At 40.7% G+C, this 25,514-nt stretch overlaps 1 protein-coding gene across 2 annotated transcripts in view; it reads right to left on the bottom strand.

The window, feature by feature from the left end:
- The window catches only part of snx29 (sorting nexin 29), a 168,508-nt gene that overhangs the window by 77,273 nt on the left and 65,721 nt on the right, over positions 1 to 25,514 (bottom strand). For both annotated transcript variants that reach the window (XR_004655164.1, XM_034861446.1), the window contains exon 15: positions 3,567 to 3,673. Coding sequence is in view for 1 of the 2 variants with exons in the window: in XM_034861446.1 (XP_034717337.1) it covers positions 3,567 to 3,673 (107 nt within the window). In the remaining variant the exon portion in view is untranslated. The remainder of the gene's footprint in view (positions 1 to 3,566; positions 3,674 to 25,514) is intronic.

Genomic DNA, 25,514 nt, shown 5'->3' on the forward strand with positions numbered 1-25,514 from the left:
TGTGCAATTCCAGCCAGTTTGAGGATGTATAAAGTTGTATAAACACGTAGTCAGCCACCGGCCATCTAGCTCTGTGTACCGCTCCTTCAACAGAGCGAGCGCCCGGCGGCTCTTCAGAACGGAGTCCATCCACGCCGTGTTCACGGTGGTAGCTAGCGTTAGCGACTCTGGCTTTACCTTCGGCCCATCGGTAATGCCCACACTAGGTACTCAAGACCGCTTATGACGTTTCTTTGGCAGAGACGCTGATAGTAACTAAGCAACCAATATGCATCTTCAACCGCGCGAAAGATTAAAAACAATACCGCGAAAATCCGAGCGGTCAATATGACCGTGTATGGCCAAAATAGGTAAAAGTGATTTTATTTTCTTTGCCTTGTGTGTAATGTATATAAAAACTTTTTTAAATTAAAATATAGAGCCTTTTAGGAAAAGTCAGGAACCAGCAGGATTGTATTTTTTTATCCGGCAAAGTTATTACATATGTAAATTTCAAAACGGTCAAAATGACCGTCATGGCAGTTCTAGTGTTAAAACAGTAAACTTTCAGTAGGAATGATGAATCAGTGAGGAAGCTCAATAAGCCAAGGAATAACAACATCTTAGAAATATGTCTTAGGTTTTATTAGCATATGGGTAAAATAAAATCAGCTTTTTTTGCAAAGTAGGCTACTCCTGCACAAGGAAATACTGAACATTTTGATTTGGACTGAAGACGATTCCTTCACGTGCCTCTGTGTCTGGGGCCATGTCTGACCTGTTGAAGGAGCATAAAGAATGTGTGTCAGACACTTGATTTACAAATTACATCCTGAGGGGGAAGAAAACGTGTATGTTTAAAAATTATCAAAAACTAAATTCTGCCTTGCCAAACGTTGACAGGGACAGCGCACAATTAAAGTACTTTAACCATAGCTACGTTTATTGTGATCAACAAAAAAACATTTTGGCTTACTAAATGTAGGTAGCGAAACAATATTGCTTATACTGAGGGTGAAGGAGTTAGCAAGTAAAGTTTATCTTCACCTGCTACAACAGTCCTGCCGTGCTCCAAGCTAACAAGCTAGCTAACTGTTAGACTTAGCAACAAGCTACAAAGTAAACAGAGATTTGCGCTATCACCAGTGTACTGAAAATGCACTGTAACTATCGATATCTTAGTTGTGGAGTTCTTTAAAAAAAATGAAACAAATCAAGCAGGGATACTTACATTTCGAGCAGAAATGTGGCTAACGCTAGCTCTGAATCCGCGTTGAATCATTTCAGGAGGCGTAGCTCCCTCCACCTCTGAAAAGCCGCTTCGATGTTGACCCCTTCGTTTTATCTCGGGCTCGGTTTAATTCTCTCTTTTTTAACTCGCTTTTCGTCATCGGTCTTCTTCTGTTTGCTCGTCTTTGTTTTCTGAGCAGGTGTCACTCGAGAAATTGGCAGTTTTCCGTAAAAGTTGTTTCTCCGCGATTAGCACAGCTGCAGTACACTGGCAATCTTGAGCTTGAACACGGCAAGCGCTGTGCGGGGGAGGGATATGAGCAGCGCGTACACGAGAGTGATTGACACTGCTAAGACAGTCCTCCTTGCTCTGATTGGCTGTTTCTGACCGGGAGCGGTGTATTGCTGTAAGTGGCAGTAGGAGCACAGGGAGGAGCCACAGGAGCTTGATTTTTTTCACAGATTATCTCTCTCATATTCCACTGTCAGGACATAGTGGCAGTTTTAACAAATATGTAAAAAATACATTTTTACAAAAACTACCTACTGGAGCTTTAAATAATTTCTGGTGATTATTTTTCAAAATTGTCATTATGTAAATATTTTGTCAAAGCACCAATAGTCAACCACACAATATCGTTGCAATATCGGCATCGAGGTATTTGGTCTCGTGGTATTTGATTTTCTCTATGACTATAATTTCCAGTGTTCATCATACCAACTGCTATAATTATTATGGATCATAATTCTCTACATCTGTCCATCTGAATCCGTCTCGGTGTCCCACCCGGCAGATGGCCGCCCACCAGGAGCCTGGGACTGTCTGAGGTTTCTGCCCAAAAGGAAGTTTCTCCTCGCCACTGTTGTACCAAGTGCTTGCTCATGGGGGAATTGTTGGGTCTTTGTAAATGATGGAGTGGGGTCTAGACCAACTCTATCTGTAAAGTGTCTTGAGAAAAGTGAACTCTTGTTATGATTTGATACAATAAATACAATTTAATTTAGCTGAAATTGAATTGAATGGCTTGATCATATTAACTGATACAAACAAATAGAACAGAAAATGGAACAGAATTTATCTTATTTTATCACTAATTATGATCAAACAAACGCTTTGATAGAGAAATTGTACAACATCATTAGATAATCTATGTATATATGTAAATCTTTACATATCTAACCCTAAAACATATACAACAGTATGGAAACAGCCATAACATGTCATGTCACTGAGTGACATGACATGTTATGCTACTGTACTGCAATTTATTTGGAAGGAGAATATAAACAAACCGTATGGTCCAAGGGTAACTGCAGGCTTCTTCCTCCCTGTCATCTTCATCTGCCTCCTCCTTATCATTCTCTGCCTCTGTCACTCTCTCTGAATCTGCAACATCCTCATCCTCCCTCGCAGTCAATCCTTCCTTTCCCTTTTCCCTTTCACTTATTTCTGCATCTCCTTCTGAGGTCTTCTCCTGCTCTGACCCGCCTGGCCTCTCCATTTCACTGCCTTCTCCTTCTTAATTTTCCTCCTTCTCTTCCACCTCTACACTACTCAGAATTTTCTTGGGTGGCAATATCCCCACTTTTCAGCTAATATCTCCAGCTACTCTGGCCTACAAAGAGTCAAGATGTGAAAAGCTCTGGTTATCCTTTATTGAATTACTCTGAAGGTCCCTGTGGCTAACAGGTGGCCTAACAAACATACAATCAGAAGAGATTTATTACATGCACACAACAGTTATTTTTAGACTAGCCGTCTTAACCCCTTTGTGTTTGTTGTTTTCCCAATTTGACAGTAAAACGTGTCACCTGGTTTAATTTATGCAGCTTTATATCCATGATGTGTGAGATGGAGATGATTTGATAGTACTCCTTAACTAATCATATACAAATGATTGGTCTCAGCAAGCACTGTGTAGATGTTGTAGCGTAACGCCACTGAAACAGCAACCCTCTGTAAATGTTATATTTATACTGTGTTTATATATATATATATATATATATATATATATATATATGTATATGTATAAATAATATTTAGTATTATGCTGTGCTTGTCTTTACTAAAATCAGAACTAATCAAAGGACAGCGATTTGACTTTTGGCTAACGTAATAGACGCGCCGTTGTTGATGCTGACTCGCCTTTAGCGTACATTACATTCATTACAAATTTAACATTAAATTAAAGTGTGTTTAAAAGTTAATTAATAGAAATTAATTGTTTGTTTCAATGCTTTAAGAACCTTGTGGACATAGTGGCAGTTTGTTTTTACAAGCACAGTTTTTTTGAACACCAAAGTTAGGGGGGCGACTGGGGGGGGCAAGGCCCTAGAGTGGGCGGTACAGCACTCACCTCTATAAGTTTGCGTTCATAGCTGGCAGCCAGCTCCTCGATGTCACCCATGAACTTATTCTGCTGGACCGGGGCCTGCTCTTTACTCGGCCGCAACACCGACAGAGCTGCAGCAGAAAGAGAGAGAGAGAGAGAGAGAGAGAGCGCAGCTACGTTTACACAGACGTACACATACTGGGACATATCAATAACACACGCTGCGAGGAACAACTCCTCCCTCAGCCAATTAGAAACAGTTCATTTCTGCTAATTATGCACATGGTGTCGTCTTCTGTAGGGAGTTTTAAGACACCTGCGGCTGTTTGGCGCTTTAGTTTCAGCAGCGAGAGAACACCACACAGGGAGCAGCAGATCTCTGAACACTGAAGTAGATATGAGCTGTGCACATCGAAGGAAAAAAACAAACATACTATCATGCAGGTAGAGGCGTACAAACACACACCCACAGAGAGACACACACTTACAGAATAAAATGCTACAACGCACACATTTTCCTTTGGAGAACACTTCTTACTGTTCTGTCAAAATGATGAACTCCCCTTCTCTCCCCATTGCCTGCTCTACTCTGACTTTCTGTTGAAACAGAGCTTATTGTTTCTTTGCACTGCTGTACTGTAGCTCGCTAACCAGCTGAAGTTATCACGGCGGAGCCTGGAGCGCCGCTTCTGAGGCCATAAACTTCAACTAATCGGGTTCCCCCGGCAAAGGATGGCAGAACTTAGCAGAAGTTGGAGCTCTGTGTCTTCTTGCAGAGGGGTGCTCGGGAGACAAATAGTTTTTTTTTCGCCTCAGCAAAAGCAAATTAATGCTGTTATTTCGCTGCCACCGTACAGTACACAGCTTAAACCTAGACAAACACACTGAGGCTAGAACAGGGCGAGAGACGGGGAGAGAGATATAACAGAGACGGAAATAAAGTACAGAGGGAGAAATTCTGCATGTCCAAACGATCTCAAATAAAGTTGTGGTCATGGCGCTTCCGGGAAGAGTTTTAGAAAACATACATTTGGACTGTGATTAGAAAAGTTTGAACCCCCAGCAAGTGATTGAATGTCTAGACAGAGTGAGGCAGGTATTGATGAAGGAGGCCGCCTCAATGTAGATGGGAATAGATGGGTCCGTGGGGGGAAAACTGCTGAGAATCAATAGGTACAAAAATAAAAGCACTGTTGGATAAAGTCAGCTCATTGGACCCCCCCCAAACACACACACACACACACTACTGTATATGTGCATTCTCAGACTAATAGATTAGCCTTCCTTGTGAGACTTCTTGTCCATTTATTGCACATTTTATCTTAGACATTGGTTTGCATGTCTTTTAGCTTTTGAGTTCTACTTAAAGGCATCAGCATGGTACCAGGATGGTGTAGTGCTTTATTCAAAAGGCAACTTTGTGATACTTGATGAGGGAAAGGAGAGAAGAGCCGGATCAAATCCTAGGTATATTGACAACAAGGGGATTTCCAGAACAGAAGTGCTCACCAGCCAGTCACAGAAAAATGCAATTCCCACAGAAATCTTAAAGGGTTTTGATGCCGAACCACAGAATGGATTTTACTATGGTGTTCCTCAAAGCCCATCGATCTAAGCCTGGCGCAGGTGCGTTTAGGGCATGTACGAATCCACTTTTGCTAGTTAAACTGCGGAAAAATGGTCCGCGTGACAGGCGCATGGTTCAAAACGGTTTTATTTAGTGTCTTAATCAATTATAGGTGTGTTTTGGGCGTAACATGCAATAAACCAATCAGAGCGTCATCTCCCATTCCCTTTAAAAGCCACATTGCTATTAAGGTGTGCTAAGCAGGAGGGAGAGACTTTCAGGAGAAGAAACTGATCTGATCTACTCATGCGTGAAGTGAAGTGAAAGCATGTGAGCAGATCATATCATAATACTTTGTCACATTGTTATATTTTTATTTTGAATCTTTTGCATGTCTGTGTGTTGCTGCACGTCCTTGTGTGTGTAACAAGCATAGTGTGCGCACGCTGTGCACACAAGCCCAGGCGTATTTTACTAATGCGCTGTTAAAAAACAATGAAATGCTGCGTTATTGACTTCAGAATAGATTTTTGTTGATAGCAATACTCCAAGAATACACCTGAACACACCTCCCTGTAAGCCCATGGGCACACAGATGGACGCAGGTGCATTTGATAATTAAACGACGCGGGCGCTGGATGGGAAATTGCCGACTGTGTCGGTCTTAAACTAGCATAGACAGTTGTGTTGGGCTTTGCGCCGCGCTGGGATCAAGATACGGCCCCTTGGTGCCTTAATGTGGTATTTTGGAGGGATTTCTGTCATTTTTTTAAACTCCATTCCTAAGTGGTGAGAAATAGTTAAATGTAGAACCAACATGGTATAAACCCAGATTATTTTTTTTTAAACACAGATTAATCTTTGGGTTCCCAGCTTTTCAGATGATGTATGCATGTATGTATAAACTGTTGACGTGCTATCTCCCGCTCAAGATCCCCCGTCCCTCCAAAAATAGTTAAAGTGGGATTATGTGGGTTAAAGATTATACTTTTTGGCATTTTTGTCACCCCTTATTTGAGAATAAATGTTAAGAAGCAGACTCTGGTCCCAGAACTGAAAAATCTTTAGCTTTCTATTTGATTAATAAAAAAAAAAAAAATTAATTTGAAACTGAATAATCAGCATATCAATATACTGTTTTTGTATTCATTTAGACCCTTAAAAAGAACAAAAACACAGATACACATCTGGAGAATGTGTGTACAGAGATTCAGACCTCAAACAAAACTAACAAAGTTCTGTCATGCTACAGACTACAATGACTGCCACACACACACACACTCACGCACATACATACGCACGCAAACACACAAACACACACACTGACAGAAATGCATTTTTGTGGCACCTGCAAAGGACCCAGCAGCACAGCAATCCCCAAGATTATCTTTGGCCTAACAGTAGCACTGCAGTCAGCAGCCTTATAGCCTAGACAACTACTGTACACACACACACACACACACACACACACACACACCCACCCACCCACACACAAACCTTCCTCGTGAGACTGTAAATAATACAAAAATATAATACTTTCCTAGTGAGAGAGGAACATAACAGACACGCACACAAATGAGAAAAAAGCATACGAGTGGGAAACAAACACTTGAAAATACACACATACATACATGCATACATATATACACACACACGCACACACACCTAGAGGATTGCTGACGGTTGCTCTTACGGTACCATTTTGCCTCAGCTCTGAAGTTGTTTTGCACCTTACAGTAAGTTGAATTTGTGCTACCTGTCACATTGATAGGCTCTTAATAATGAAACATATACAGGGCGGGGGAGGGCGAACGTGAGGAGTGTGTGTGTGTGTGTGTGTGTGTGTGTGTGTGTGTGTGTGTGTGTGTGGCGGGGGAATTAGAGGGGCACACAGAGGTTCCTGACTCTAGGAAATTGAGCAGACAGCTGCTCTGTCATAACCAACCTAACCAAGCAACATAGGTAGGTAGGTGTGCGTGTGTGTGTGTGTGTGTAAAACACCAATTGTGTTGAACTGCATATGAAAAATATGCTTCATTGCAAGTGATGCATGGAGAGTATCAGAACATAATATAGTGTGTGTGTGTGTGTGTGTGTGTGTGTGTGTGTGTGTGTGTGTGTGTGTGTGTGTGTGTGTGTGTGTGTGTGTGTGTGCGTGTGTGTGCGTGCGCGCGCGTTGAGCTGCACTGTCCCATTCCCAGAAGTGTGCATCCCCCTGTGTTTCACCTGAGTGTGAGGCTCTCCAGAGATGGCTCTCTAATGATCACATGTTGTGTGAGATTAATGAGCCAGTTTAGTGGGGAAGTTCACTGAGAGACGGACACACACAGGCCAGTGGCTGTGTATCCACACTGAGGAATTTCCCAGAAACTGGACTGAATGTTCAAATTAAAACATCCTTTTTTCTCAGAACCTCGTGCCAAATAATTACTAGACAAACGTGTTTCATTTGCTTTTTCTAACAATGTTCTCCCACTTCCAATGAGGTTACAAACTGTGAGGGTCACATCTGGACTGAGACAGATGTCATCCTCTGCTCCACTGTATAACCGCCATCCAGAAATGCTTAAAGACACTCGGAATTATGACGCTGGGAATTATTTGTGTCCAATATAATTTTCACAATAATTTTTTTTAATTACCTAAAAAACAAAATCTTATTACATATATTTCTTCTCCCTCATGTAAAAATCAATACAAATGAAAATATTGTTCATTTCCCAAGTGCACCTGCTTGATACAAAATGTCTCCTGCTTCAGTGAAAAGTCTGATCTCAGTGTATAGACGCTGGAGGCTTCAGGTGTTATTTGCATTTTGGATCATGATTGGATTCCAAACTAGTTGTCGTGTCACAAAATCCTGTTCACACCTACACTGAGGTTTCAAAGGACTTTCTCCTCCAGCAGTTGAATATGAAAACAACCTTTCACAGCAAAGGTCAAACATGCAATAGAAGGTACAACAAACAAAACACATTTCTGAGTGGAGTGGGACTTTAAAAATGACACCGCAAAAGGAGGAAAAGGGAACGTGTAAACACTGCTTTGTTATTTGGAGGACATCAGAAAGTCACTTCTAAAAAAAAAAAAATGTGACTGTGTTTGAGTGTAGACCTCTCTGAGACAAGAAATCATCCCATACAGAATAAAGCCTAATGTCTTTGCACTGGCTTCCAGTCCAGTCTGGGATACAATTTAAAATACTGCTGATGGTTTTTAAAGCTCTTCGGGCCCTGTTCTACAGCGTCATAGCTGGTATCAATCATCCCCGTGTAGCCCCCAGGTCCCTCACATCCTTTAGTCAAGGTCTCCTCCATGTCCTACGGCCCCAGTTAAGGTGCTGGAGCATTTTCTGTTGCCGGCCCTTAGCTATGGAACCAACTGACACCCGACATCAGGAATCGCCCTTTAATTACAATATTCAAAACCAGGCTGAAAACTCACTTATTTACATTGGCCTTCCCTGGGTTTTAATTGTCTTACCCTGTTATGTCTGTAATTGAGTGTTTGTCTCTTGGTGTAGTTTTAGCTTATATCACTGATAAGTAGGTGTATTTATTTCATTTTATTATTCTGTGGTTATGCGTTATGTTCAGCACTTTGGTCAGGCGAGCTGGTTTTTAATGTGCTATAAAAATAGATCTTACTTATTTCCTTTCAATCCATGGAATAGGAAACAGACACACACCAACACAGTACCACTAATACACTGTTAGCATGAGGATTTACACTAAACATTGTCAATGTGCAATTAAAATTTAGAATTTCAGTCATATAAGGGGCAATGAAACCATCACAACCATCACTCATACGTGTTAATCCTTCTACAGTCTTGGCTGCACTTTATATTGCATCAAAAGTAGGAATGTCAGTTTCCAATCCTTTTTCTTTTTATAGCCCGAAACCCAATAACTGGTAACTTATAAATGAACATGAAATGACAACATGCATATGTATTGTTGCTTGCGTTTTGAAAGCCGTCCAGCAGGCAGTGGTCAGAGCTCCAGGGTTTACACCATTGTATTGCAAGCCTGGTCCCCGCCGGGTCTAAGCATCAGGGAATTTTTGTCTAAATATATTTTTAAGATGCTAGAAACAGCAACAAACAGTAACTTAGTGTGTAGGTTGTGTGCATAACATTAGCGAATGTGCAGCCAAGACAGAGAAAGAAAGCGAGCAAGTGTGTGACCGTGAGTGTGAAGTTAGCCGTATTGTATGGCTGTGAACGTGGCAGTGCAGTGTGTGTGTACCTTAACAGTTTTTCTCGGTGAATAAATGCTAGCATTCCTCACGGTGTGGTACATGCAGATGAACTGGATAGTCCACACAGCATTCCAGGATAGGAGGAAAACATGCTCTGGTTAATTTGCATTTCTCTAAACCAATCACAACTGTCCTGGGGGGCGCTATGCGCCGGACGGAGCAACGGTGCCGTTGCAAAACAGCCTTGGAAAGAAACTAGTTGTGGTGGAACGTGTTTTGTTTAAAGGTTGTTTTAGTCGTGCAACAGAAAACTCAGATTGGACAGATGGTCTAGCTAGCTGTCTGGATTTCCCCTGCAGAGATCTGAAGAGCAGTTAACCGTATACGTCCAGCAGAGTTTAGAATCCCAACAAAAGGAAAGCGGAAGGTGAGGGGCCTCCGGCAGGATTCCAGCGGCACCTGAACAATTCTGAAACACATTCGATGTAGACTATCTCTCGCCTTACCAAGTTTTTCAGGAAGGAGAATAAATCTTTACCGTAATGTTTGTATGAGAAGTCAGCTGATCAATAACAATCTTCAATTAGCCAGGCAGTACTTTGCTTTATATGTACCTCCTCCTCATCTCTGTTGTTTTCACTTGCAGATTACAGGTATTCTAGTTGTGAACCACAGAGCACATGGTTATCGCAGCTTATGGAACAAACTGAAGCAAGTCTTGCTCATGTTTGTGGCCTCGGGTTTTGAGGGCGAGCTACTGGAAAGTCTTTCCTGCCTCCCGTCCACAGGTAAGAGAGAGAGATCTGTGATGGCTAAGGCTGAAATATGGACGAGCTGGGACATTCCCTTCTGGGGTGGTAGAGAGACATCTTACGTCCGTTTCATCTAAATGCATTATAGCAAAGCAAATAGCAGCGGGTTCGTATACAGCCCACACTGCGTTCCGCTTCTCCTGCTCAAAAACAGAAGAAAGGCAGGAACAGAGAAATCCTCGCACCTGACCCTTTCTATGAATACACCTTGGATATCCTCTCCAAAGGAGAAGCTTTGACGGGTGATAATAACGTTGGTGCCAGAAAGCGGGGCAGAGGCTGACACACTTGACTAATGCTGTTCCGTCCATTAGCAGTAAAGAGACGTGGCTCTGCATCGGCGACCCCGAACACACAGCCGAGCCGGTCCAGCCGAGGCACTCCGCGAGCCGGAGCAAGCCTCCTAAATAAAACATGTGCAGGGCTTTCTCAACAATAGGACTAATGTGCAATCAAGTGGAGCGCTCCTTGTAACAGCACAAAACCTGCGGCACTCACACCACTGTGAAATTGGGGCTCTTCTGAATCTCGTCTTCCATATCTTATCTTCTTATGGAATCGCTTCATCCCTTCCAGCGGCTGTTTCCAATCCTTTGTTCTTTTTAGTTTTTTTGCCCCTAACTTTCTTTCACCTCTTTTTCGCTCAAACAGATGTCCTTATTTTGGTAGAGTCTTCTCCTCTAAGAAGTATTGATTGGTTTCTTTTTTTGTTTGTCTTTGTTGACTCTTTGAACCTCCTGTACCCCTTCTCCTCATTTATGCAACCTTCAACCTTCCTCCTTTCATGGCTGCTTTACCTTGGAAATCTCTCATTGTCATGCAATTCAACTTGGTGTTACAGCAGTCCCATGCCAATAATCATGCATGTGGTGAAGGCCAGCTGCCATGCATATCAATGAAAATATGCAGACAGACATCAAAGCAAATTGAGGTTCAAGGTTCATCTGGTTTTCATTATAAAACTACAAGATCGAAAATCACGAGAGCGAGAAAAACATGCCTTTGTGCCATGCTACAACAGCAGTATGCGTTCCCTTCGCTCTCTCTAACACACACACACACAAATTGACTTAATCACGCAGTTGGGCCATAGACTGCTGATGTGCTGGCTAGGGAGCAGACAGGCGGCTGAGTTAATTAACGAGTGCTAATCAAAAACTATCTTCTTTCATTTTCTAATCGTTCGTAGCTCATTTCTCACGTTCCCCTCCTTCAGGTAACACAAGCCTTTGTGTTTCGGCCCATGTACGTGTTTTGAGAAACAGAAGAGAGAGGCAGCGATCAGGCCAAACATGGGCCAAACTGCTTTTCTCGTTTCTCTTACTCACACCGACGGCTCCAATCAGGGAGCTCTGACAATTCAAAGCGAGCGAGGGAGTGGGTGTGTCGATGACATTTCTAACATGTTACAGCTGTAAAAGTGGAAGAATACAAACCGAGGGTGAAGAAGGAAGACCATTTATACCGAGACGCCAACAGGAATGTCTGACTGGAGAAACAATGAGATTTGGGAACTTCTGTTTGTAAGGGCAAATACCGAAATCGTCAGACAAATTCAAGGATAGACAAGAGACTTGGTTGTTTATGAACAAATTACAAACCGGCTACGTGACTAGAGTGTATACCCTGTCATTTCTTATCTGCAGACAATGCCCAGACCTGATTCTCCGGATGTTGTCATCTTCTCATTGACATTTGAAAAAAAGGCTTTAGAAAGTATTTTCGCTTGAACAAAGAATACCAAGAAAAGTGTGTGTGTGTGTGTGTGTGTGGGGGGGGGGGGGGGGATAGGAAAAAACTGTAAGTCTGTACATTTTAATGCGAAAACAACAGATTCTCCTCTGAGGGAACTATTAAACTAATTAAATGTATGGGATTTGGATTATAAAGTTATGACACCCTGTCATGTTAATCTACACACTTTGTAAAAACATACCCACTCAACACGCACTCAAACCAACCTACCTTTTCCAAACCATCCAGCTGTTTGTGTGTAGGGCTGGACAATAAATCGAAAATTTATCGACATCAAAACTTCTAAAGATGTTATCGACGGATTTTGTCCCATGACGATAATTTTGATCATTTTTAGAATGCTAAAATGTGACTTTTTTCACAAGACATTTTTGTTTCAAGCAATGTGTGCTTTCATTTCAGTTGTATACATTTTCAATGAATAGCCATAATAGTTCCGCTTTGTGTGTTTCCCTCAATTATTTTAAATAACAAAAATAAGCACTTTGAGTCTGAAAAAAACACCTCACCTTTAATATTTGAGCCCATTTACTTGTACTGTTTACTTGTACTTGCCAATAAACTATGAGAAGAAAAAAATGAAATAAAAAAATAAAAAGAATATGTAAATTACCGTTTATTTATTCTTAACGAGGTAAAATGATTTTAGGCCATTTCGTGCTGCCCTATTTGTGTGTATGCTCTACTTTCATTTCAAGAGTGCTCTTATAGCCTTTTTCTTTTTCCAATCACAGCAGAACACGGTCATCCACCATCCACCAAGACAAAACCACAGCCAGCTTTCAGCCCTGGATCAGAGAAAAAGGTGAAAAGTGGTTGAAAGTATTATTCCTTTGCCCCCGAGCATCCATTTTCTCACCACACACCAGGTCAAATTATGTTGCAGCCCTTTGAATAGAAATCTGAAGGCAATTTTCCATTGCTGGAAATGTGACGGTGCAAAATATCTTGATTTTACTTTTTGGCTGTACATGGAGCCGCACCCTTAACACAATGTCTCGTTGGTCTTAAAGCGTTGGCTGAATAATTGAGATGTAAAATGTAACGCTGGCAGATGGTAAAGAACACTAATGGACAAAAATGTCCTATTTACCAGCCATCTATAGTAACAAGAGTGTTGCTTTACACCCATGACCAGATTTGGTTAATGATAACGATGGCACAGTCAATGACACATGATGCAAGTCTCCCTGTTGGTTGAGACTTGATACTCTTCAATGTTTAAATATCATATTTCCACCCGCTCTGCCCTCCAGCTCTCTTCAAAACTACATGTAGGTAGCCTTTCAGCATCTTTCAGCTCATCATTATGGTTTTACAGCCACAGCTTTACTGTTTTGGTCCCCATTCTCATCTTATTTCCAGCCAGTTCAATAGCGCATAAAACTACATCTTACCTCCAAAACAGCCGACAGACAAATTTAGAAGCTCGCTGATGAACTTAGTGGAGCATTCAGCAGCTAAAGAGCCAGATAATTCTCTTAGTTCAAAATCCAGATTTTTCAAGTGAACAGAACCACGACCACTTTATAAGTTCATCATTTGACAATATCCTGATTACAGCTTGACACACTGCCCCTACGTGGCCTATAAAGCAATTAATGCAGCTTTAAGGTGCAGAAAGCAACAATTTAGGGGCCTGGGATCCTCGGGGATACTCAGGATCCCCCAGTCAGAGCTGATTAATGTGTCTTGGGAAAGGTAAGTTTGGGGTCCCCTGCTGGAGATGCTGCCCCTGTGATCCGACCCCGGATAAGACGATGATGATGGATGGATCCATAAACTTAAGTGAATTACTTTGATCTCGGTCTTTAACAACAAATTGTCACATATGCATTTTCCACCCTACATACTGACCCTATCCCATTTTTATTACCTCCGCCATAGTGTTAATTTTGTCAGACGAGACGAGACGAAGTGTATTCGTCAACGACATTTTTTTCCATGATGGAGAAGGGACGACAACGAGACTGCACCAATGTCCAGAAACACTGACTAAGACTACATTAGTCAGCAAAAAAAGACGAGACAAAGATGTTTTGCATAAAATAAAAACCAAGATAAAACTTTTCTCGGGTAGCAATGTGGTAGCGAGGTGACAAAATAACACTACCCTGCCAAGGAGGTTATGTTTCCGATCCTGTTTGTCTGCAGACGCAAAAACCACTGGAATGATTTTCATTTACTCGGTGGAAGGGTATAGCATGGGCCAAGCAACAGTTTTTGCACGTACAACAGCAAGAAAAATAGGTTATACTACATTTACATTGCTATGTTTTTGCTTTTTTAAGCAAAGTTTTGAGCCAACAGCAATCTCCGTGTACACATGTGTTTTTAGCTTGAGTAGAAGTACTAATCTCCATTAATACTAACACGCCAAACATGCATCTCATCAACAGTTGCGGGGTAAACTGGAAGCAGCGTGTATACTCCACCCTTTGCTGGTAGTTGCCAGGGTAACGTTAGTAGCTTAGTCTCAGAGTACGAGACGCCAGGAGCCAATCACGCGGCGAAAGGTTGGCGTCAGTGTTGGTCAAAAGGTCTCCGTTTGCGGCCGTTGAGACTGCAACGCAACAGATTCCAAACCAAAACAGGGTCAGAAGTGTTTTCAAATGTCTCCAAAACGCCAGAGCAGTGCGAACGTAGCAGAAGATATTTGTTCTTAAACCAAAACATTGCAATGTAAATGTAGCCTAAGAATAGTACAGAACACATATAGAGTGAGCATGTAGTAGGGCTTTGGGACATCTACAGTACAAACTCTCTCCTCCTACTTTCAACACAATAGTTGCTCCTCCATGTATTGAAGCCCACACAAAAATATTAATTTCTCCTTTTCTCCTAATCGCCGTTACTGTAATGACCCAATTTAGCTGCCAGGATCAATAAAGTTCATCCGACGCTCTTATGAGGACACGGGCGATTAAATCTCATTATGTTAGAGATGTTATAAAGAGAGATTCAGTCTGCAATCAAACCGCGCGTCTGCGGCCAGAATGATCAAATCAGCGCGGTGATTGTTTGGACGAGCGCATAATCAAAGTAAGCCTCGTCGCTGTGACCTGAACAAGCTGCTACCTGGCATTCAACACATTCCGTTTTTGTTTGTTCTTTAGACAAATTTATTTTGTGGCTTTTCTTCTTTATTAGACACGTACCTAAAAAAAAATCCGTGAAGGGTTGGTTGACATCTTTGAACATATTTCTTGAGCACATGTTCAAATCTCTGTCCAAATGTGTCTAACCAGCGGCTGCCAACACATATGTCCTATCTTCACTTATCCTGTGTTGTACCCTGGGTACAGTATGTTCTTTGGTTGTAATTACTTGTATTATCTGCAGGTCTCATTTTTCTCTCTTCTCCTCTTCAATTCTTCCCTGTTGCAATGACCCAGTTTCCCCACCGTGATTATTAACGTTTCATTTTATCATATGCTCTAATCTGAAGAACGCAGCCTTTGTTTAGCCTTCACGCCTCGCAGCATAACATGAGCCCAGCGAGGTTACAGAGTGCAGCTGCATAACTGTAACCCTGTATGGTGGAAATGATCCCAAGGGACACTGCTCGCATAGGGGAGGGGTGGGCAATCAATATTTTGACTATGTGTAATGGAATGATTTCATAAATATGTATACGAAGTGTTAAAGGCTTAATTATGAATTCCTCATAAGTGAGAACAGAAATTGGATTATAGTGTGCATGTGACACTGTCAATATCATAAATGCACAGACAGATAGCAAGCACATGTTTTACAAATCCATATAGATACAAACACAATGCAAAATAGCACATCTCCAACTCTGCCGCAAGAAATCTCATTCCACTAAATTTTTTTTTTTTAAATTAAATCTTTCTTCCTTCAGTTCATATTTAGTACCTTGATTATTTAAAGGTGTAAGCGATATTGGCTGGCGTTACTTCATGTTGACGTTCAAAGCACATTCAAACAAAGCCCTCCTCATCCCATCCCCTCCCCTCCCCCTCCCTTCTGTGCTTCAGCGCACTTAACTCTGTGCACAATTCGATTGTTTTTACTAAAATAGAAGTTATACGTCAACCTGGACTGAAGTATTACAGATTGCCACTTTGAAGCAAACAAAAAATTTAAAAAACTGAAGCCTGCCAGAAAATGTTCCTCCAACATTCAACTTCACTGCACAATAGGATTTTACTGAGAAGGTAAAAAAAATAGACTAGGAGGAAAGAAACACTGTGAGAAGTGTAGTAATTGAATTTGGGTTTTATAAGTCTCCACCTTGAGCACAGCATCCCCAGCTCCGTTAGACAAATAGGTTAGTTAGTACAGAAGAAAGTGATTATCGCATCTTATCCTGGCAACGGTAGAGCCGAGGTCTATTTAAAATTCACATTATTCTTGCCTGCAGGCATTAGGAAGATTTGAGTTTCTGCTAAAGCTTTGACCTGACAGGGCTTCACTTGTTTTCTTGCCTGATCCAAAACGACTATCTTTCCTCCTTTTGTCAGTGTATATTATCTCTATTGAGTTTGTGTGTGTGTGAGTGTGTGTGTGTATGTGTGTATGTGTGTGCTAGGGCAGGTGTCTGCTGTGTTTTGTTGAGCAAGGGGAAGAAGAAAACCTAATTATTCCTGTGATCCAAGCAATTATCAGAAGAAGAAAAAAAGAGACTGACCCAAAACCGTCTGAGCTGGAGAGCATCACGGCTCAATCTGCTGCAACCAATTAAGAGTTATCAAGCATTGACAGAGTGCTCGCACAATCATGCATGACAAAGTGTGCACATTTACAGAAATCGCATTTGAAACCTGAACTGGTTTACTTAAAACTCACCTATACCTAGTACCCGGATTTGAGAGTGACTCACAAAAACAATATGCAAGCATTTACGTGACTCACAAAACCACTGAAATAACACAGAATAACACACATGCAGGCATTTACATTTAGTGATGCATGAAATATTGTATACGCCATAACCTTTTCCTATGCATGTGACACATTCCTGGTCTTGACAGCTCAGGAAAAAACTACTTTTACCAAAGCAAAAGCACTGCAGTATGTCAGCTTCTAGATGATTGTTATTCAAATGGAATTCTATGATCCTTAATGTGATTTACACATTGAAAAATAGTGCTGAGGATTGCTGTGTTATGCCACAAAAGCAATTTCAAGTCTCAAAAGTATTGTTGAAGTAGGATTGATGTATCAGGTATTTATTTTCTGCAGTAAATTCAAGTTTCTTTGCAGATTTTCATTTAAATAGCTCAACTGTGGTCTTCACTTGCCTCTGAGCTAGTGAGGAGGACTGAAAGACACAGATACAGGGTCATTAAAATGGGTTGAGGACTGTGTCAGAGGCTTTTCTGTCCTGCTAAAAAATAAAAGAATTTGCCAATTTGGACATGACAATTAAAATACTCACATACTGAATACTGGCACAAAAGCTTTAACGTGTTGGCCTAGCTTTTGGTGCCTCGGCACAGGTACAAACTCAAAGCCTTGTAGCAAACTCAAACCCCTTTGTAGTTCACCTTGGTTGAAGTTGGCTGTTTAATTGCTATTTTCATTGGTCCCAACAGAACCTAATAGGATCTGAGAAACAAACATTGTTATCCAGGCAAGCCTTAAATTACTGAACTGATGTGGTTTTATAGAGTAGAGAAACTGCTTGCCCATGTCTGTTATTTAATATGCAAGTCCACACACTAGGTCAATAATGAAAATAATTGTTGGTTGCAGCCCTACAGTGCTCCAACATAAATGAAATTAGTTAACAAATTTCACTTTTCAGAGAAAAATGCTATTGTAGCGCTGAAGTGATCTGGAGTCTAGTTTTTAAAACTGTGTAGGATGGAACCTTAATATTATTGTACGTACATCCAAGAGCCACATATAAAAATCTATAAAACAAGTGTGCGTATGTAAGTTCCCACCCTATACACGCCCATTTTAACCCTAAATAGTCAATGCAAAGCACCTAACGAATGCTATCAGTATGTTAATGACCCTAGCAGTTGTTCTTTCGATACGCTGAATAGTGACAACTGGCGGGAAAAAGAGAAAAAACTTCTCAAAAGCTCGTAAGTTGCTTCAAATTCAAATATATTTTCGGTTCTTCTCACATAGTGTAGGAAAGCCTGTATAATAATAATACCGTCCAAAACGGTAGACATTACGGCACTCTGCTTCAACTTTGACATACCAGACCACAGTATAGGATAAGATTTAACAGAAGTATATATTATATCCGAAAAAGCCGTGGTGATAAAGTTGAAGATTATATGTAACATTTATTTTAAAAAAATCATTTCCTTCAGGAAACAGCTGGTTGCCCCCAGAGTGGCAAGGACCGGTATTTGGACCAGGATGGCAACATTTTGGCGCGTTTCCCTCTCTACTAGACCCCAGTACATAGATCCAAGAACGCAGCTTTAAGGAATTTATAAAAGCATGTCATGGTCCTTTTCTCTCCTGATTCTTCCAGTGGCGTAGTCATTATGCAGTGCCATTGCCAGCCAGTGCAGCATTTATATGTTTAAAACAATTTGTGATTTTTAACGCCTTGCCCAAATCACAGCATCAACTTGTGGTATCCCCCACCCTGAGATACATTTTGAAGACGAAGGTCTAATAGGTAAACACATCTTTGTTCATGCAGGTTTTGTCACCAACAGTATTTAAGTGTGGACCAATAACGAGGACATTAATTGTAACGATTGCGCGAGAGCTTAACGGCTGTATTTCCAGACTTTGACATTTGAGGATATATGCACAGTATTACAGGCAGACATTTAGTTATTTACACTCCGCCGTTATCTAATGGTAGGGTTTTTAAATGCTATCCTGTATTCCATACAGTCGGGCCATCTCATCTTCTTGCACTCCGTAGCGTATGTGATGGTACGAAAGCGCTGATTAAATATTAAGAAGTTTTATTTTAAGATTTGAGTTGTATTTTACAAGACATTTATGAATCAATTCTCCCTCAGTACAAGCGCGAATAACAGTGCTGTATTTAATCTTCATGATAACGTGCATAATAAAGAGTGAACAAATGTCTGTGAGGTATCAATAGGATACGTGGAGGATGCACATTCTCCTGTCAAGTATTTTCTATTAATCATAACCTTTGCGTGGGAAGTAGCATTTTACACCACGTTCATGAATGAGACCCCTGGGCTTTTGGTAGTTTACCATGAACCGGTGAGGAGCCAGTTTCTTTGAAATCTGATGATTTTCCAACCTTATGTGGAGCTGGATAATTTAACAAAGGTAAAACTGTGTACACCACCCATCAGCACACAGTGAGCTTTAACCACTTTCTTTATGGATTTCTGTAAACTTACACTGAGGTCAGTGAAATACTGGTGTGGCACAACGTCCTGTACGTTGACATTTTCCTCACTACCTTGGAAACTGTTTTTTGTTACTAGATCCCAATATCCAGACAGCTCTAAGGGGGATTTACACCTGTGTTTAAGATGTCCACTTATGATTGAATCACCTATGAAGGCTTTTAATATGAACAGAGACAGAACCTTTAAAACAAGTACCAGAATTTCATGCCTGCCCATTATTTTGTCTATTCCCATGACAAAATGAGTGTCTTATTTCCTGTCTGCTTCATTTTTTAGTAGCATACTGTGAGACATCATTACAAACAAAAGCATACAATCAGGCCTAGTTATGTCCCGGGGATGGCATTTATTTTTCTTTCGCACATCCTAACAGACTACAACCAAAACATCTTAGAGTAAATACATATCATTTGTATGGAGAGAAGAGTGGCTTTTTCATTCATTCATGCTTGAATAACAAATAAACTGGGCCTCAGACCGACAGAAGTGTTCTCTAGGCAAAACATTTTGGACATTGCCAACATCAAAATTTAGGATTAATCTGTCTGCCAATCTGGCCATCTCTTTGTTCTGACAGGAGACATACAACAAAAACAGATGCCTGCACAGCAACAACAAAAGTTGAAACTATATAAAGTCACAAACAAAGACACTCTGTGAGAATAGGCCTGGTGAAATATACTTTAAAGATTAAAACAATCTTTGAAGCATCACACAAAAAGTTCTTTGAGCGGATTTTTTCCTTTGTTCTTCAGTGAGCTCCAGAACTTAACCTGAGAGATGCAATGTATGACTGGCACGGACCAACAAAAGTGTGGTTCTAGAATAAACTATTTTTAACTGTAAGAGCTCTAAAGTGGGAAAACATTGACTATCAATGTCTTAGTTAAAAATTCCAGTACAAGACAGAGCAAGAGGTCTAGTTGGTGTTCTCATATAAGTATTTAAATATGGACAAAGGCCAATCTTGAAAAAACACACTTAGGCCATAATCGCCACTTTGATGCTCTGACTTTCTATTTCTAACAAAAATATCAAATTCTTCTCAAGAAGAGAAAAATTGCAGCAGCAGCAAAGGCATGAGTAAGGTGATTAAGATCATACAAGATTAATACTCCATGCTAACTAAAGTAAGCCGTGGTGTTCCACAAGGCTCTGTGCTTGGACCAATTCTAATTTAAAAAAAAAAAACGTATACTTATTGATTCCCCAGTGGGGAGATTACAATTCACATTCTGTTTTGTTGGTAGTCACTATACCCAGGCCTGAAATGGAGAGATGTCAGAGTGAGTGAGCTGCCAAGTGCATGGTTGGGGGGGTGTCTTGGCACCTGGCAGGTGAATTGGCATCTCTCCAGCTACCAACACTACTTTTGTACTTTTGTTTGTACGGGGACTTAACCCATGACCCTCCTGTTCCCATCCACACTCCCTATGTAAAGAGCTACTATGTATCTATATACACTGTATACTGTATACAGAATTATTATTTCATAACAGTTATAGCAGTTGGCATGATGAGCAGAGGCAATTAGAGTAACAATAAAGATATGAACTATGACTGGAAATCATAGTAGTTGTAGTGCAGGACGTAGCAGGACGTAGCAGGGGCGTCGAGCAGGACAACAGCAAACCTGGGCCAGCCCTAACTATAAACTTTATCAATGTGGAGAGTTTTAAGATTACGCTAAGTGTGGGTCAGACGGTGTCTGCCTCCTGAACCCAAACTGGAACCCGGTTCCACAGGAGAGGAGCCTGTTAGCTAAACGCTCTGGCTCCCATTCTAATTTGGAAACTCTGGGAACCACAAGTAACTTTGACTTCTGGGAACGCAGGTGCTCTTCTGGGACAATAAGGTACTAAGAGCTCTTCAAGATATGATAGTGTCTGACCATTAAGAGCTTTGTAGATCAGGAGAAGGATTTTTATTCAATCGTAGATTTTACAAGAAGCCAATGCAGAGAAGCTAATAAAGGAGAAATATAATCTCTTTTCTTAGTTCTTGTGAGAATCGTGTTCTGAAAAGAACTAAGAAAAGATCATATATTGAAGAGCTCTTAGTACCTTATTGTCCCAGAAGAGCATCTTCACTCCCAGAATTCAGAGTTAGTTGTGGTTCCCAGAGTTTCCAAAATTAGAATGGGAGCCAGAGCCTTTAGCTAACAGGTCCTTCTCCTGTGGAACCAGCTTCCAGTCTGTGCATCATGCCAACTGCTATAATTGTTATGAAATAATATTTCTGTATCTTTGTCCCAACCGGCAGTGGCAGATGGCCGCCCACCAAGAGCCTGGTCATGTATGAGGGTACTGCCTGTTTTTCTTTTGCCACTAAATGGTAAATGTTTGCTCTAGGGGGGAATTTTTTGGTCTTTGTTAATTATAGAGTGTGGTCTAGACCTACACTTAATGTAAAGTATCCTGAGTTTACGTATGTTATGATATGACACTATAAAATATTTAACTGACGAAAATATACCTTTTTTTAACCCCAGAGAAAATTCAGGAGTATGCGAACGTTATCCAAGTACAGGGGGCGTGCTCCATTTAAGGGAGCTATATGTACTATTTTCATGTCATTTGATAATAGAACCTAAAAAAGCCAAACTTTGTCTGCTGTTACTATTTTTAAGTAACATAACATAGGTGTATATATTAACATAGCATAGGTAAAGTAGAATTTTGCCGTTTTATGAGTATTTATGATCTTGAAACTCATTTTTAGTTTAAAGTTCACAGAATGAATGGCAAAATTTCCCCAATAAGAGAACTTTTGTTCCATTTAGTTTGCCGGTCCAGTCAGAGAGACTGAGGGGAAATGACCCATGGTTGAAGGTAAAACTAAAAGATTCGAGGCTTTTGAGGAAACATTCAGGACTGGAGCCCCAGAAGCCAGCCCTTGGCTGGCCCCTGGAAATTAGGAATTAAAGTCTGTCTTACTAAATGCAGAGTAAAGGCCTGGTTTTCTCTGAGAATGTATGGGAAAGAATAAAAATTAGGCTTTAGGGTTAACTGCATCAGATGACAACAATCTTACGCTTGTCTCCCTTTGAATGGTGGTGTCTAGATCTTGGAGGCTGCGGCATCACCTACAGCATCACCAGTGGCTACCTAGCGTGCTGTTTTCCTCTTATCACTTGAAGTGAAGGCAAACAGTAGCTTTTCTTGTTGGTAATCAGCAGCTGCATCATCCCCCAGTGTTCCAATACTCTGATTTCCTCTCGGTCTTTCTTTCCCCTTACCTCTACGCCATGCAGTGCAGCAGCTTTGCTAATTGACTGCCATTTTAGAAAGTCAATCTAATTGCTTTTTGGTTATTGTGTTAATAGTCTCTGTGCCGTTAAAGGGCACCTGCGCTGCTAACATCTAACTTAATGAAACGGGCCATTTGTTCTCTGCAGCTCTTGCTGCTTGGAGCCGCCCAACGACCAAGCACAATTTAGCATGGTCACTAATAAGAAAGGTTCAAGGGGTCAAATTATTACCAACCTATATTAGAGAACTCCTCTGTTGCAGAACCTTTCAAGCACAATTACACGGAAAGTCCAGGAAGGATGTGAGAACCTAAAAAACTTTGTAGGCAAAATGGAAAATTCTGGGAAGAGTAATCATTATTGAAGGCCAATTCCACCTCTCAGACAGTACCGCCAAGGTGCCCTTAGTGCCTGAAAAATGAAAGCCTCATGCAGTAAAAGCTGTAAGTGTGTAGCTTATAAAAAAGGGCTGTCTGTGCCCAGTCTGCCAACCCTAGTGAAATAAAGGTTAGAGTACTTGTAGGATGGAAAGGGAGTGGAGAGTTCAAATGTTGGCCTGAGCAGTAGCTTTGCTCCCACAAAATATGGCAAAAACAAATACTGTGTAGATAGTAGAAAATTGGATATAAAATACAATACAAGTACATGCTGTACATCACCATGGCAGAAGAAAATGTACCTATGCTACCAGAAAACATCTAGCGTTGACATTTACAGATGTATACCGGCTGAGTTCCTCGTAAACGGAAAAGGCAAAACAAAACCATAGTAAGAAACAAACACGTCTAGCCATTCTGTCTGCCATGGATCGCTGCCCAGGCATATATTGAGGTTACAGCGTCTACTGTGATTCAAACACTACCAGTTTTACACACTGACTCGACTGCCAGTTAACAGAAAATACAATGAAACTAAATTTGTGAGTACAGGAAATGTTGGTGGAAAATAATAAATCATGTAGCACGGATGGACATGACTTGCAGACTGTGTTAAATTGGTATAACTGTGATAAACAAATGACATTAAGGCAGAGATATAAAAATATCGCCACAGATCAACAAAAGTGTTGTTCTAGATGTTTTAATCGATGTCACTCTGAAGTGTGAAAAAGTGACTATCAATGTTAGTGTTGGTGTGGTATTGTTAGTACTGGAGCGCTGAAACGAGTTGATAAGTAGATCAACAGAAAATAAATTAGGGATGTGCAATGAATTGCTTTTTTATGTGCAATATCCAAATCAAAGGGGGGAACAATATTTGTAAAAGGCAAAGTACCATTCTGAGTCAAACCATCCTGAATGAAGTATTGCGGTGCTGCAGAGCCATCCTAACATATAACTCATATCCTTGTTTGGTACAGATTCTCACAAAAATCAAACTATAATCATTTTAATATTTTTCTACGAAAATGAGAGCAATGACCCAAAAACGATCATTAGCACCATTATCGTGAATCATTTAGCAATTGGCAATATCAAAATAATCGCAATTAGATATTTTCTTTGCGTCGTGCAGCCCTAAAATAAATCAATTACTATTTATGATGATTGATTAAATAAGTCCTTTATCAAGAAACAAGAAGAAGACCACAGTCCTGCTAACACCCAGTAAGGCTGAAATTAGGCCCAGTCGTGCTTTGAGCTAAATGCTGAAGTACAAGAGTTAGCAGGTACACTGTTGTGATGGAATGTTTGCCATCTGAGATTGGTGTGTTAGCATGCTAACATTTGCTAATTAGCACTTAACACAAAGTACAGATGCGGCTGATGGGAATTTGTTGGTTGTTTTGATAGTTGGTCACACATAACAAGTAATTAGAAGTACAAGATCATTCAAAGCAAAACATGAGAATGGATCTTATGAGAGTAAGTTACTACCAGCCAATGTTACACTGCCACCTCTTGTTGAAAGCTTCATGTCTCACCTCTGACCACGCCCAACAGTGATGTCACAGTGTACAATGCACAGCTACATCCGTGCAGTACTGTGAAACTTTAAATCACAAAAGATTACCTAAAACTAGATATTAAGTTGGCATTAAGTTGCTCTTTAATCAAAACAATTGATCGGTGCGGCTTTTAATTTTGTTAAGTGTTCCTTAAAGCTATAGTGCATAGATTCTATCGCCACCATGAGGAATTCTGAGTAATGCCACCAAACTGTCTCTGTGTTCACATGACACAAGCCTTACGTGATCGCGAAAGCAACCACACCTCTCCTCCACGCAGTTGCTTGTAGCCGAGGAGGACACGGAGGATCAAAAAACATGATGGACTCTTCAGAAGAGGTAATTATCTTCACTCGAGCTTCTGCGTGTGAAAGTCAGTGGACGCCACAATCTTCTGAACATAAGAAATACAGAGAGAGTAGTGTGGAGCAGATAGTCTTAATAAGCCTAGTAGCAATAATTTGGCAATGGCTTATATGCAACGGACGGTTATTAATATCAAAAACTTAAGCACTAAAGCTTTAAGACTCTATTTCCAATATAAGGAGAGGGTCTTTAATTCTATGTCTTTCGATGTCAGGACTAATTTGTCTTACTTCTTTCAATATTTTCCATTTTGAGCTTGCCAACTTTTATTTCCATTTTCACTTGACAAAAGCCTGCATTTTCCTCTTTGTGCTAAAAATCGTCTTTTGACCCTAATACAACTAAGCCAAGCTCCAACCAAATCAAACCCATCGGCGCAACATATAAAAATAACTGTAGGGGCCAGAGGACCCTATCTTTCAGACAAAGTCTAGTTTTATCGAGAGTAGTTATTGTAATGTCTCAAAATTGAAATGTTAATACTCTGTTGATGTGTATGTCCTGCATTACGTACTTTTAATGAGGATTTTGCTGAGGTGTCTATTAAAGAGAAGACTACATATTGTAGGTGTTTCAGATGAGTGAAACATTTGAGTTGGGACCTTGTGCTCTGGTTTTTTTTCACCCAGGGTGTGGATGGGTACCAGCATGGCAGAATGAGCATTAAGAATTCATGTTCCCATCTGGAGAGGAGAGGAGAGGAGAGGAGAGGAGAGGAGAGGAGAGGAGAG

Source organism: Etheostoma cragini, chromosome 21 (assembly GCF_013103735.1).
Source record: "Etheostoma cragini isolate CJK2018 chromosome 21, CSU_Ecrag_1.0, whole genome shotgun sequence".
NCBI classification, from domain to species: Eukaryota; Metazoa; Chordata; class Actinopteri; order Perciformes; family Percidae; genus Etheostoma; species Etheostoma cragini.